This window comes from Ambystoma mexicanum, chromosome 8, assembly GCF_040938575.1.
Source record: "Ambystoma mexicanum isolate Mex_15411 chromosome 8, UKY_AmexF1_1, whole genome shotgun sequence".
Lineage (NCBI taxonomy): Eukaryota > Metazoa > Chordata > Amphibia > Caudata > Ambystomatidae > Ambystoma > Ambystoma mexicanum.
In genome coordinates, this window is record NC_090929.1 from 1310295869 (window position 1) to 1310309891 (window position 14023).

The 14023-nt window shown below is 48.5% G+C and overlaps 1 protein-coding gene across 2 annotated transcripts in view; it reads right to left on the reverse strand.

Moving 5' to 3' along the window:
- The window catches only part of DPYSL4 (dihydropyrimidinase like 4), a 314640-nt gene that overhangs the window by 279663 nt on the left and 20954 nt on the right, over positions 1-14023 (reverse strand). Inside the window, exon 1 of one of the 2 annotated variants that reach the window (XM_069611422.1) lies at positions 11872-12418. The exons of the other annotated variant lie outside the window; for it this stretch is intronic. Coding sequence (XP_069467523.1) covers positions 11872-11910 — 39 coding nt within the window. The 5' untranslated portion in view covers positions 11911-12418. Of the gene's footprint in view, positions 1-11871; positions 12419-14023 lie in introns of those variants that run through there. 2 annotated transcript variants of the gene reach the window in all.

The window sequence follows — 14023 nt, forward strand, 5'->3', positions numbered from 1 at the left end:
GGGTGAAACAATGTAGTACTAAGTCCCACCCATAGAGCTGTCTGTTATGAATAAAAGGGTCACTCTGGATAATTGAGATCTCTGTGGTTCCTGATTAAAGCGGCCATTTTCCCTTGAAGATGTAGCGAGACCAGACTTTCTGTCTCCATCGAATCACATATTCCTACCCTCTGAATGCGGTCCCCCTGCAGGGGTTGCCTACTGTAAATATATGCACCAGACATGACAGCTCACTCTCATTGATACTGAGAGGCGGGAGACGGCTTCAGGTAGACACAGTGCATATCAAAGGTTGTTGGGGGCTTCCTTTCTCCTTTGTTTAGCCTCTGCAGCCAGGCCCCTTGTGGGCATGTTTGAATTAAACTTTGATTAGAATGCGAGGCTGCCACCAGCAGCAGAGGTTAGACAAAGGGAAAGGGAGGATCCATGGAGCCTTTGTTAGTTAATTAGGCTGGCCATGGCAGGAGGTAGGTTTTGACCCACCCTTCTGAGATGCATCATGTACTCCACCTGTCAGATCCCAACTAAATATGACAGGGAGGTCTGTGCCTTTAGGCTGTGTCCACCCAGAGTACATGGGTCGATGTGTATGTCGTGCGGTGAGCATAGGAAAATGGTTCCCTGTGCTGAAAACAAATCATTAAATAACTAATTACATTATAACAAATTAAAAATAGCAACCAAAAAAACATTTTTTGGGGGGGTCCCCCAAACCCTCCTTTCCACTTGCCTTGCTAAAAACCCACCTCAACCCCCTCCCTACAAGATGTAACCGTTTACCCCACCCCATATATATTTTCTAGAAGAAATTCACTATTTTTTCGTTATTTTTAATTCATTGAAATTGTCATTTATTATTTCTTTTTTGGTATATATTCACTGTATACCTTGGAAAAAGTGTGTGCATTAGCCCCACACATTTTACAGCACTTGATCTACCATCATTCAATTTCATTTAAAATTTCAAAAAAGCCCAAGCGAGTGCACACCCACTGTGCAGATGGTCGAATTTCTCACAATAATGTACGCAAATATTGAATGTAGAAGAATGCTTAATCTTTGCATTGAATCCCTTACCGCCCTACTACGAGGTCCCTTAGCGGGTCCCTTCCCTAAAGCCTGGTTTTAGGGAAGGGACCCGTTGAGGGACTTCAAAGCTAATAAATTAGCTCCATCCCCACCCCCATTCCCATTTTTGGGCTCAAATGGGAATGGGGAATGGTTCCCGGAATGGGGACTTACAGGGTCCTCCAAGGTCAGAATGACCCGGTAGGTCCCTATTCCGGGAACAAGGACCCGAATGCAGTATAGCACCATGGCTACTGCCTACCGTGTAATGAGGCCCTTAGAGTCTAGCCATAATGTTATACCGAGGTCACTGTTAGAATGTAGACAATGCATTGAACCTCTCAACCTCCATGCATAAAGAACCTAACTGAAGGCACAGCCACAGACCTGCACGTATCTGCCATAATACGCCACTGGAAGACACTCTGCACAACACCTCTGCAATAAGAATGCAGCTACGGTTCACGACGTAAATTCGCAAGTAACTGCACACATATTGGTTCTCCCGATCTCGCATATCCTCTCTAGACTACCTATCACCACCCATCGACCTGCAAGCTCGACATGGCTGGCTAGCAGGGACTTGAACACCCCTTATATCATCGTACTGACCAATATGCACACACGCATACTAGCACCTCCTCAAATGCTTCCCATATCTGGACTTCGGTCCCCCCAAGAGCATTCAACCTACAGCGTGTTGTGACCATTCACCATTGGTGAAAGGCGCAATACAAATGATGCATTACATTACATTAACAAAATATATTTGTATCTTTACTTCAGCACTGTCCCCAAGTTTAAAAGGTGACATTTGACCAGCCACCATATTCATGAAACTAAAATTTAACAATTGAAGCTTGTTTGTTTACACACACACAGATTTCTGTGTTTAGTCCAAAAAAGGCCAGTGCAAAATTTAGGATAAGTTTATTTGTAGATATGCTAGGAATACATCCTTGGGAGGACATGTGCCTGGAGTGGTTTGGATGCTCCTATAAATGTGTACACTGCTACCACTTTTGTAGCACATTTGGAAACCAAAAACAGGTTTCCACTTTGAACGTAATACAATCGGATTGAAGAGTTTTTTCTTTTCTTTAAAGTGTAGTCCCATTGCTGCTAAAACAAACTTGGTTTCAGCATCTTGTCCACGCCATGCTTTCCTTCAGCTTATAATACTTGATTAAAAAGGTGAGATGTGACACTAGGAGGCTGTAGGAGATAAAAGGGTTTCTTTAGTGCCAATTATTCTTTTAAAGGGAAACCTATTTGAACACTCTTACCTGGTTTCCACATGTGCAAATTCCCTGCTGTGCATACTTTTATATTTGGTACCATGTGGCCTCCCAGCTGCTGGCATGGCAATTACTGATGCCCAGCAGAATGTATACATGGTATTTCTTATATGTGGATATTCAATTAAACACCCAATGGCCTGCATGCCTGTGATGATGGAAATACATCGGAGGGACAGGGCCTCCGTATCCTTGTCCTTTACTGCCTTTTATTGTGTGTTCATGTGGGACACCTGGAGGTGCAGCTCTCTCTCTTTTGGTTTGGTGAACAGACCCATGGGATACCCTTACGGCACCCATGGGTGGGGGTACAACCCTGTGCCCCTAGTGTATGTTTTTGGGCACCTATGAGTGGCACACATAGCAGGGTATGGGCTGGTGGCAGCTCCATGCTGAATTCGACAGGTGCACTGAGTATCCTCCATTTTGGGATACACAGGCCCTGCCACTGGAATCAGTTGATTCCTGATAGAAAACAAGATGGCCCCTGTGGCCTCTTGCTTTCTATTGCCTGTTACCTTGTTTTCCCAAAGTCCTGGGAAGCCCTGACTCTGTCCCTTCCCCCTGACTGGCTGTTGGGTGGAAGTTCCATATATGGTGTTGTTGTGAAGTCCAGTCCAGACTGGCTGGAGCCTTCCCAGTGACTGTATGTGATGGGTACGCCCTGTGGGTGGGACCTGGGTGAATGGAGTGTGTGACCAATATGCACTGCTTGTTGTGGTTGTCTGGTTTCTGGTATGAGAGACAAAGACTGAGACAGCCCTGCCCGTAACTGGCCTGAATGCAGTGTGTAGTGTTGAATGGCTGGGTACTTGTCCCAATCCACGTTCCTTGTTGTGAGTGTCTGAGAAGGAGGAGGATGGCCTGAATGCACTGTGTGCCTGATTGGCTGATTGACTGCATAAATGCCCTTCTGTAGGATTGGCTGCTGAGAGTGACCCAGCAGTGTGGATGAGAGACAGGATAGTATATCTGGGGACCTCTCACCACTGGAAATTGTTCAGAAGCTGTGTCTACACTTGAAGAGTAACTGGAACTGCTGATCCTCGACACCCAGCTGGAAGAAGAAGACTTGCTGTTGCATTTTCTTCGACCTGATCTGGAAGCTGCCGAATTCATCGAAGACTGATCCAAGAGAGGACCTGGTAAGGTGCCCTCTTCCCATGCTCTGAGGGACCATCGAGCACTGCTAACCTTCGCCGACGCTCCCTGGAAGACAGACCCTGAAAGGCTGCCGACCCGAGACGGGACCACTGAGGAGAACGAAGTGAAGCACCAGAACTTCACCGCTGTCGAAGTCCATTGCGGTCGACCAGGGTTCGCAGGTTTGTGTAAGCGCTGGAGGCCCGTCGAAGTTGTGTTGCCCAGACACGGAGACTGCTTGACGCTGTGCTGCCGATGACCGGAGCCGCCCGCTCCTTTGCCTAAGAACATTTGAATCAAAGGGCTCCCTTGTCTGCCACATCGACCGCTTTGTCCCACCGGAGAAAGTCGAGGACAACCAACGCACCAAGGAGAATCCGCCGGTGGGTTTCGCGCCACCTGAAGGCCACAAAGACTTTGACGACTTGACGCCCTTGTTGGTTCACAGTTCTTCTGAAACTCTTTGCGGTCCTGAACAATCCCTCGCCGAGGTGCCCCGCACACCTCATCCTCGCAGGACGTTGCTGACGAGCACCGCCTGCATCGACGTCGTTGTCCCGGCACCCTTGAATTTCTCATCGACGCCATCAACGGCAAGTTCACCTTCTTCAATGCCTCTCAACGATCCGTGATTCCTGCTTGAAAGGGGGTCACTCAAGAAGGATCCGGCGACGCTTCTCCGAAGAACTCTACTCCACCAGGTACATTGGGGGGGGTAAAAACATAATAGGAGAGAATAAGACTATTGGACTGGGCTTGTGCTATATCTTTATTTTTACAAGTTGCCCAGGTGGGGGGATCTCCACACAGAACTGCGCTTCGCGGTAGAGGCCAGTCTTCTGCCTATTGTTTCAACCAGCTTGCTTTCCCTTCTATCTCTATTGCTGGTTTCCTGGTTATTGATCTGTGTGACATTCTAACAGTATAGTTGATGCACTTTAATAAGATCGGATAATATTGGTGGTACCACTTTAGAATTGTAGATATTTATCATTGTTGATTTCCGAGTACAAAGTGCATTATTGTGATCGTGTACATACCTTTGAATATTAATTATATAAAGTCTGTGTTTTCAGTAATACAATGTGTGGCCCTTCCTTTGTGTGGGTTCAGGGACTACACTCTACTTAAGAACCAGCCTGCATCACCTCCTGAGAAGCTAGGCCTCTATTTCTCGTCCATTGCTACCAAATAGAGATTCTTGGCTGGGGTCCTCTGTGCCTCTCCTCTACCATATAGAGAGCAGAAATACAGGCACCCCCCACCAGTATCTTTACAATGCCCACATGGATATAAACTCACAAACACCCATTTTTAAAACACAGAGTGCTGTTTGAAAGTGAGACTATTTAGCAGATCTAACTTTCATGGCAGAAACTATTCACTTGAGCTCTTGAAATTTTATAAATCTGGGCCATCCCCCTGAAAACCAAAATCCATCAAACCCAGCCATGCAAAACACTGCTGCAAAACATTTGCACGAGGCATGGTCATCCAAACCTAAAACATGTCCAAACACGCTGGATATAAAATAATATCTACATGTGGTAGCATGGAGCCTACACAAAGTATCATGCTGGCACCATGCAGGCACTCCATGCAACTACTCAAAAGGAGACAGTATGATGGTCAAGCTTTGGCAAAATTAGGCACTTCCAGAGTAGATCACGTCACCTACCACGTCATGCTCACACAAATCATATATGTGCACATTCACTCATGACCAACAAAATGCACTCTATATTTTCCCACTGATCTTCTAATGGGCAAACCTTTCTGTGTAGCAAATGGATCCCCTTAAACACCAAATCTTTGAACAGACCACACAAAAGCACACACACTCACACACATGCATTGATGTTAGAGATGTTCACAAAACTACACCACTACAAAGAGAATCTCATTTTACAGCCAGGAACAAAATAGCAGTGAGCTATTTCGCTCCTGTTAGTAACCTAGGTGAGGAGTCTGGTTAGCTTCACACCAACCACTACCAAGGGCTATTTCTGACTCCTCAGTTCAACTTGTGCCAAACAAATATCCTTGTATGATATTATCTCTGCTTAGGAATATGTAAAAAGGAGCATTAAGACATACATAGAAAACATTTAAAGCCTCATAGGTCATAAATAATGGACAGAATGTTACTATGTACTAGCTCTTTGTTCCTCAGAGGAAGTTCCTACTTACTAGTTGAAGACTAGAGATGCTTCTGGCTCAAAAACATTGTATCTTTAGTTTCCTGCTATGTTCACCCACTTATAGCAGACACACCCTGGCTGGGATTAACATGGACAATCTAGCTAGTACAGAAAGCTGCTACTCTACGTTTGACATCGGCCTTCCTTGCCAGTGATTGGATAGTAAAACCGCATGTAAGCAGCCCAGTCCAAGGCCTACACACAGAGAGTCTTCAGAGCACTCACTTAAGAGGATTTCCAGAAGTCTTCCCTCCCCGTTCTGTACCGACAACCAGCAGACCTCCTTTCCAGCTGGTCATTGGAAAGTAAAACCATGTGACCGGGGACCTTCGCTACAACAGAGGTGACTCATGGAAGCCTTGATAGGACAGCCATTGAAGGACAAAAGACAGGCGTGATGTCCGTTTGCCGCTGTGACATATCACCCCATCCTGCTCTGCCAAATTCCTCATACCACAACCAGATGACTCCATGACAAATAAATGACACCTTGAAGTATTTCTGCCCATTGGTGTCCTAACATAAACTTTACTCCAAGATATCCCACTGTAATGTGTGCTGCATTGTGGTTTAGCTCCCTGATTTCCCGCTGTAATTCTGCCCCTGTGTGTCCCACCATAGTTTGTGCTACTGTTTTTTCCCCCCATCGGTGCCCATTTGTACTTTGTGCTATACTGAGGTTTTGCTCACTGGTGCCCCACATCAATTCTGCCCCTACATGTCAGACCATAATGTGGGTTATATTGTGATTTTGCTCCCTGTTGTCCCACAACAATTCTCCCCCTTGGTGTCCCTCTGCAAATGAGTGCTATACTTGCATTTGCTCCACGTTGTCCAACGCTATTTTGCACTGTTCTGTGATTCTACCCTCTGGTTTCCCACAGCAATTCTGATCAATGTTGTCCCAACATAATTTCTGTTATACTGTGATGTTGACGACTAGTGTTCCCCAGCACCTTTGCCCCTTGGTGTCCCACCATCATTTTGTATGTATTCTGTTTTTGCTCTCTTGTGTCCCACTGTGGTTTGTGCTATATGTGAATGTGATCCCTGGTGTTGCACAGCAATTCTGCCCCTTGGAATAGAATTTAAATGTGTGCTTTACAATGATTTTGCTCCCGTGTGTGCCACTATAATGTGTAATATACTGTGATTGTACTCCCTTGTGTCCCATTGTAATTGTTGCTATATTCTATTGTTGCTCCCTGGTGTCCTATAGCAGCTCTCTCCCCTGTGCTTTGTTCCCCGATGCCACACAGTATTTTTTCCTTTGGTGCCCCGCTGTACTTAGAGGGATATTATGTTTTTACACACTGCTGTCCCACTGTACGTCTGCCCCTAGTGGCCCATCATAATTTGTGATATACTCAGTTTTAACTTCCTGGAGTCCCACCATAGTTGGTGCTATAATGTAGCTGTTGTGTAATTTTTCTACCTGGTCACACGTTAATTCTATTCCCTGGTATCAATCTTCATTTTGTTTCTGATACTATGGGCCTCATTAAGATCCTGCCGGTCCGGAAACAACAGTGGCGGTAAATCCACCACCACCGTTGTTTCCGGACCGGCTGATTTCGAGTTCTGCAGGCGGGAGGTGTCACTCCCGGCAGGTCTGACCTGGCAGGAATAACGCCACCCGCCTGCAGACGGAAATGGAAACACTGGCTCCGTCATAGACGGAACCAGTGTTTCCATTGTCCCCATCCCCATGGAGTCCTATGGTACTCCATGGGAATGGGGATTTATGGAATTCCGCCTCCGGAATTGCCGGGTCACCGGGGTTGTAATGCACTGGTGATTCCAGCAATCACAGAGGCGGAATGGTATTTCAGGTCCGGCGGCAGCCTGCTGGTTTTTCCGGCACAGCTACCGCCGGACTCGTAATGAGGCCCTATGATTGTGATCTCTAGTGACCCCTTCATAATGTGGGCTGCACTGTGATTTTGCTTTGTGATGTTTCATTGTAATCTGTGCTGTGATGTGATTTTGGTCCCTCATGTCCCAGATGCATTGCTTCTACCCTTGAGTGTCCGTCCACAATTTGTGCAGTTTTCCGACTTTGTTCCCTGGTGTCCCTCCAGAATTCATGCCACAACGTCATTGTGCTCCATGGTGGCCCAGGGTAATTCTGCCCTGTGGCAACCCCACAATAATGTTTGCTATATTGTTAATTTCCCTGCAGGTCTCACATTATAATGTGTTCTCTTTGTGATCTGCTCCCTGGGGTCCAATGCAGTTAGTGCCGTATTGTGATTTGAGCCTGATGACCAATGTAATTTGTGTGACTGGCTCCTGTACGGTGCAGGAATTGGGCCGGAACAAGACAGAGCAAAGCTCCAGAAAATATTTTCTTGTCAGAGCCCTCCCAAAGCATGTCCCAAGTCCCAGTTACTAGCCCAGGAAACTCCCAGAGCTGTTTGCAAGTTGAGCCTCACACACAAGCAGCCCACACTTTAGAAGACTAGGCAGACTGAATGCTGTGGCAGCCAAAGCCTTGCATCCGGTTCAGAATCTCTCCAAATTGGTATGTATCTCTTAGAGTGTACAGACTTTTTTGTTAGGGCGAGAATTGTGACCAACACAAAAACCAGAACTTCCTTTGCTCACTCAAAAGGGTTTCCTTCTGGATCACTTTCACAGATATGTTTCAAATTTAAAATTGTGGGAACAATGGGGAATGGGGACTTACAGTTAGCACCTAACCCGTTATCGGCTGGTAATACCTCTGTACCGGTGGGTGCTAACGCTAATAAAGTTGGGTGGTATTACAGCCCAGATACCGCCCAACTTGTGACGAGGCCCACTGTGTTGTGTGACCTTGCCTGGAGTCTCGCCCCTCGGTCCTGCCCCCTACCCCCTCGCCCCCCAAGGATAAGAGGGCTCCCAGAGTATTTTGTTCTCCATTTCCAGCACTGCTCCTGTATATCTAGATATCACACCTGACCTCACGGCATGCTGAGAGGCTCCCAGGGATCCCACCGGACTCTGCCTCTCTAAAAGCGCTACTAATCTGCTCCGCAATTATTCTCACAAAACTTGGCACCCACTGCTGCATGCTTTCTATAGTCTCCCCTTGTGTCCCTCCCCAATCGTCCAGCACCAGTTGCTGCACATTGTCCACTGGCAGAGAAAGCAGCTCACACCAGGGAGTCTAGGGACATCTCCTCAAAAGTACCTTAAGCATCACTATTAAGACATCGCTCAGAGGACACCCCCCACAGCAAAATCTTCATGGACACATCGGTTGGATGCTGAAAGTTGCCCACCTGGCCCACACCTAACAATAACCATCCCCACACTAATATTCTAACTTCTGCGGTCACACACACTAGATGGGGATCAACTAAACCACTCACACAATGCAATTTAATATCATCCCCAGCAGAGAGCAAACAACAAAACTGTAGACCTCTGCATACAATTTACACAACACAACCCCAGCCAGAGGGATACTAGCACCACTGGCATGTGAGGTTCCTCTGCCGACACAAATGCCTCTATGCCCTCGATGCAGAACTAGTAAAAACAGTCCCACGCGCAGTGCTCGGGAGACGTATTGACTTCCTGCCATCAAAGCAACAGCAGAGTTATCTTGCATTTCCCACTCTTCCCTCTCACTGCCACATTTTCCCAATCCACCAGAGAATCTGGACACCTTGCAAATGGCAGCAGATCAGATTTTTTTTAAACCGTATTATAACATGTTTGCCACTTTTAGAAAGTGTATAATTGTGTGTGATCTGCACCGCCACACGGGGGCTTTAGATGTGAAATATAAGCAGGCCCCCATGGCCCTGGGAGCCAAGCAGGGAACTGGCTAACTGTGTTTGCACTCTCCGGTGGTATGCCATAGGGCAGCTTCGTAAAACATAAAGAGTCCTCAGAGGACCTGCCCCCTCACAATGCAGAGGCCGTTACCCCCAACGCTTATGTTCTCAGTTGGAAGATGTTCGGGGTCATTCCGAGTTTGGAGGCTATTAGCACCATGGCTGCCTCCAAACTCGGGTCTGGGTAGGCGGAATGGGGACTTACCGGGATATTCCGACCTATGCGGACCCGGTAAGTCCCCATGCCAAATACCATTCCCCATTCCCATTCCCATTCCAGGCCCCCACAGGGCTCAATGGGAATAGGGAAGGTGCTAATAATGGGCCCGCAAATTGCGGGCCCGTTATTAGTTCCAAGGTCCCTTAACGGGCCCCGCTAAGAAAGGCTGGTCAGACCAGCCGTTCCTGGTGGGACCCGCTAAGGGACCTCGGAATAGGGCGGTAGGGGGTTACCGGCACTGGCATCCTTACCGATACCGGTAGGCCATTACCGCCCACCTTGGAATGACCCCCGTTGACTTCTCTGCACCCGATCGACGAAACCGTTATTCCTTCACAGGGCCCAGTATAAGGCCTGGTATTCACTTTTCGTTCTGAGAGCAATGTATAAGTTATTTTATGCTGATGTAAATTGTACAAGGTCCTGTCACCCCTTGGGTGGGTTGTATGCAGGGTCAGACTGGGGCATAAAATTGTCTCGTGCACCAACGAAAAAGTGGCCCACAGTTGCAAATGGGAATTCATTCCTTTTGTGACGCTGTTTGAATGGTACCCAAGGGCGAGGCTTTTAATTAAATGTGATGCAAATTATTCATTTTAAAGAATATTTATTCAGCAACACTGGTCAAAACTATTAGCCACATAGCTAAGAACTCATCAAACGGGCCCATATTGGCCAAAAAAGTGCCCCACTTGACCCAAAAAAACTGGCCCACACAAGCATTGTTGGTTTTTGGTTCGGCCATGGGCTTATGCCCCTATTAGCCAGTCCGAACCTGGGTGTACGCACGCTTGAAGACATTAAGTGCAAGTGTTTACAAGTTACAGTCTGCGGGGGCGAGCCACGAGGCCACGGAACTGCAAGACGTTGCGCTTTTCAAATGCAGCCTGGTGGCTAACACAACAGAAAGCTGTCCCCGACCAAGTCCTGCTGAAAGGGAGGCGTAAACACGGACCACTTATACAAGGAATCATTGTATGCATGACCTAGAGAACACCATAATAAAAGCGACTTCTGAACGCTGCTTTTATGTTATCCCATTGGGGCCTCTCGTGGAGTGAGCGTGCGCCTTAATGCCCAAAGGAGCCCCGGCAGAGCGGAACAAGCCCCCGGCCTTCTGACAGCCACCGGGCCTGTCCTCGCCCTTCCCTTTGTTCTTCCATTGCGTTGTTGTCATGTGGAATGAGACCTGAGGCCGAATCACGACCCCTGGTGCATCACTCCACGAGATGTGCGTGAATCGCGACATGAGCGGAGCAGCGCCACACACATGAGTGCTACGGTATAAGCTAAGGAACCATGGGGCCTGGGACAGTCCGCGAATCGTTCGTCTCTCGATTTGCTGCTGCCAAGCAAAGCACTCACGAAACAATTGGCGTGCGCATTTTTAACGTGTTTATTCCTCGCGCTGATCGATTTGCCATATGAGGAGGAAAGTGCACCGCCCTTTTCAGAGCGCCCTTTATGGCTCCGAATTTTCTCTCGCAGAGTAGATGTCTCCCGCAAGGAGAAACACATTTAGAGAAACGTCCGCTGCTAAGCAAATGTAGCAGGTCAACAAATGTTAAAAATGGTGCCATATGTAAGAGATGACAGGCGACAGAGATGCTGTGGAGAGAGGGGAGCAAGCAAACATATCAAAACATTCAACATTTTTCCTATCGCTGCCAACAATTCACGTTCAGGTGATGGGGGAGGGTACGGCGCAAGAGGCATGCAATTTATGACAGCTGTTCGCCTTTTCATACTTCCCTAATAGTGCGCATAAATGGGCCCGACAAATGTCCTTTATCAATCTCGCTCTCGTTATTTTAGGAAATGTTTACTGGATACCGAAAATGTACCGCCTCTATGTCTCTGGTCCAAACACATGTGTGTGCTTTTACGGGGTTCGAACCATTTCCGCTGAGAGGCCAGGTCAGCGCTGGGGGTAGTCGCCTGCAGGATCAACCACAAGGACAATGTTTGAGACCTGGGTGCGATAAATAAACAAGGCGTGACGGCCTCTGCCCGCACTCCCAGCCCGGCCAGCTTTAAATCATGGCTGTCGGTGTCCCTAGCGCTCCCCTCCGTCTGCCTGAGCAGCTTCCCCTCCCGCCCCCGCCCTCACTCACCGTGATCCGGGGGATGCTTTTCTTTCCTTGGTAGGACATGTTAGCGGTGATGCTTTGTGAGAGATGGGGAGGCAGGCGGAATGAAGATGCCGAGGGCCACGCTGTCTCTCGGAGCGGGGGTGGGGGGGGGGGGGGGAGGAGAAGCGGCTACCGGGGTCGCAGATGGCGGGGGAGGGGCTGCTCGTCCCTTTCTCTGCCCTGTGTTCTCTGCTGCCTGCGGACGGAGCCTCGCTGCTGAAGCCCCTCCCGCCCCCTGCTCTGAGCAGCGAGGAGACCGGATATAGCTACTGCCTGATTAGCATTCCAGCCTCACGCAGAGCTCTCAGCAGGAGCGCGAACAGATGAGAATCAAAGGCTGTCACCCGCCCGGGCACACCTTCGGACAAAGGTCCGGTGGCAGCAGCAAGGGAGGTAGTGTCCCCAGAGCCCAGGGAAGACGGACAGAGATTCTCCCTCCCTCCCACAAATGCTATCTCCAACCAAAGGCACATCTCTTAGCACTAATGGTAAGCCATGGCTACCGCTACCCCACCCTAATGCACAACTACAGAGGCTGCAGCCTGTATATAAGGAACCTATGTCCCCAGATCCCAGCAAAGAAAGGACGTGTTCCTCCCTCCTACCGATACCATCCTCACACAGAGCTCTTAGCACTAATGGTAAGCCCTGGCTACCACTACCACACCCTAATGCACAACTACAGAGGCTGCAGCCTGTATCTAAGGAAACTATGTCCCCTCGTCCCAGCAAAGAAAGAACGTGTTCCTCCATCCTACCGATACCACCCTCACGCAGAGCTCTGTGCATTAATGGTAAGCCATGGCTATCGCTACCCCACCCTAATGCACAACTACAGAGGCTGCAGTCAATATCCTGGTGCCTGTATCTAAGGAAACTATGTCCCCCAATCCCAGCAAAGAAAGGACGTGTTCCTCCCTCCTACCGATACCATCCTCACGCACAGCTATTAGCACTGATGGTAAGCCATGGCAACCGCTACCCCACCCTAATGCACAACTACAGAGGCTGCAGCCTGTATCTAAGGAAACTATGTCCCCCAATCCCAGCAAAAAAAGACGTGTTCCTCCCCCCTACCGATACCATCCTCACGCAGAGCTCTTAGCACTGATGTAAGCCATGGCAACCGCTACCCCACCCTAATGCACAACTACAGAGGCTGCAGCCTGTATCTAAGGAAACTATGTCCCCAGGTCCCAGCAAAGAAAGCACGTGTTCCTCCCTCCTACCGATACCATCCTCACGCAGAGCTCTGTGCACTAATGGTAAGCCATGGCTACCACTACCCCACCCTAATACACAACTACAGAGGCTGCAGTCAATGTCCTGGTGCCTGTATCTAAGGAAACTATGTCCCCCGATCCCAGCAAAGAAAGAAAGAAAGAAAGGACGTGTTCATCCCTCCTACCGATACCATCCTTACGCACAGCTATTAGCACTAATGGTAAGCAATGTCTACCACTACCCCACCCCAATGCACAACTACAGAGGCTTCAGCCTGTATCTAAGGAAACTATGTCCCCATGATCCCAGCAAAAAAAAGACGTGTTCCTCCCTCCTACCCATACCATCCTCACGCAGAGCTTTTAGCACTAATGGTAAGCCATGGCAACCGCTACCCCACCCTAATGCACAACTACAGAGGCTGCAGCCTGTATCTAAGGACACTATGTCCCCAGATCCCAGAAAAGTAAGGACGTGCTCCTCCCTCCTACCGATACCATCCTCACGCAGAGCTCTTAGCACTAAAGGTAAGCCATGGCTACCACTACACCACCCTAATGCAAAACTACAGAGGCTGCTGCCTGTATCTAAGGAAACTATGTCCCCCGATCCCAGCAAAGAAAGGACGTGTTCCTCCCTCCTACCGATACCATTCTCACGCAGAGCTCTTAGCACTAATCGTAAGCCCTGGCTACCGCTACCCAACCCTAATGCACAACTACAGAACCTGCTGCCTGTATCTAAGGAAACAATGTCCCACGATCCCAGCAAAGAAAGGGCGTGTTCCTCCCTCCTACCGATACCATCCTCATGCAGAACTCTTAGCACTAATGGTAAGCCCTGTCTACTGCTACCCCACCCTAATGCAAAACTGCAGAGGCTGCAGCCTGTATCTAAGGAATCTATGTCC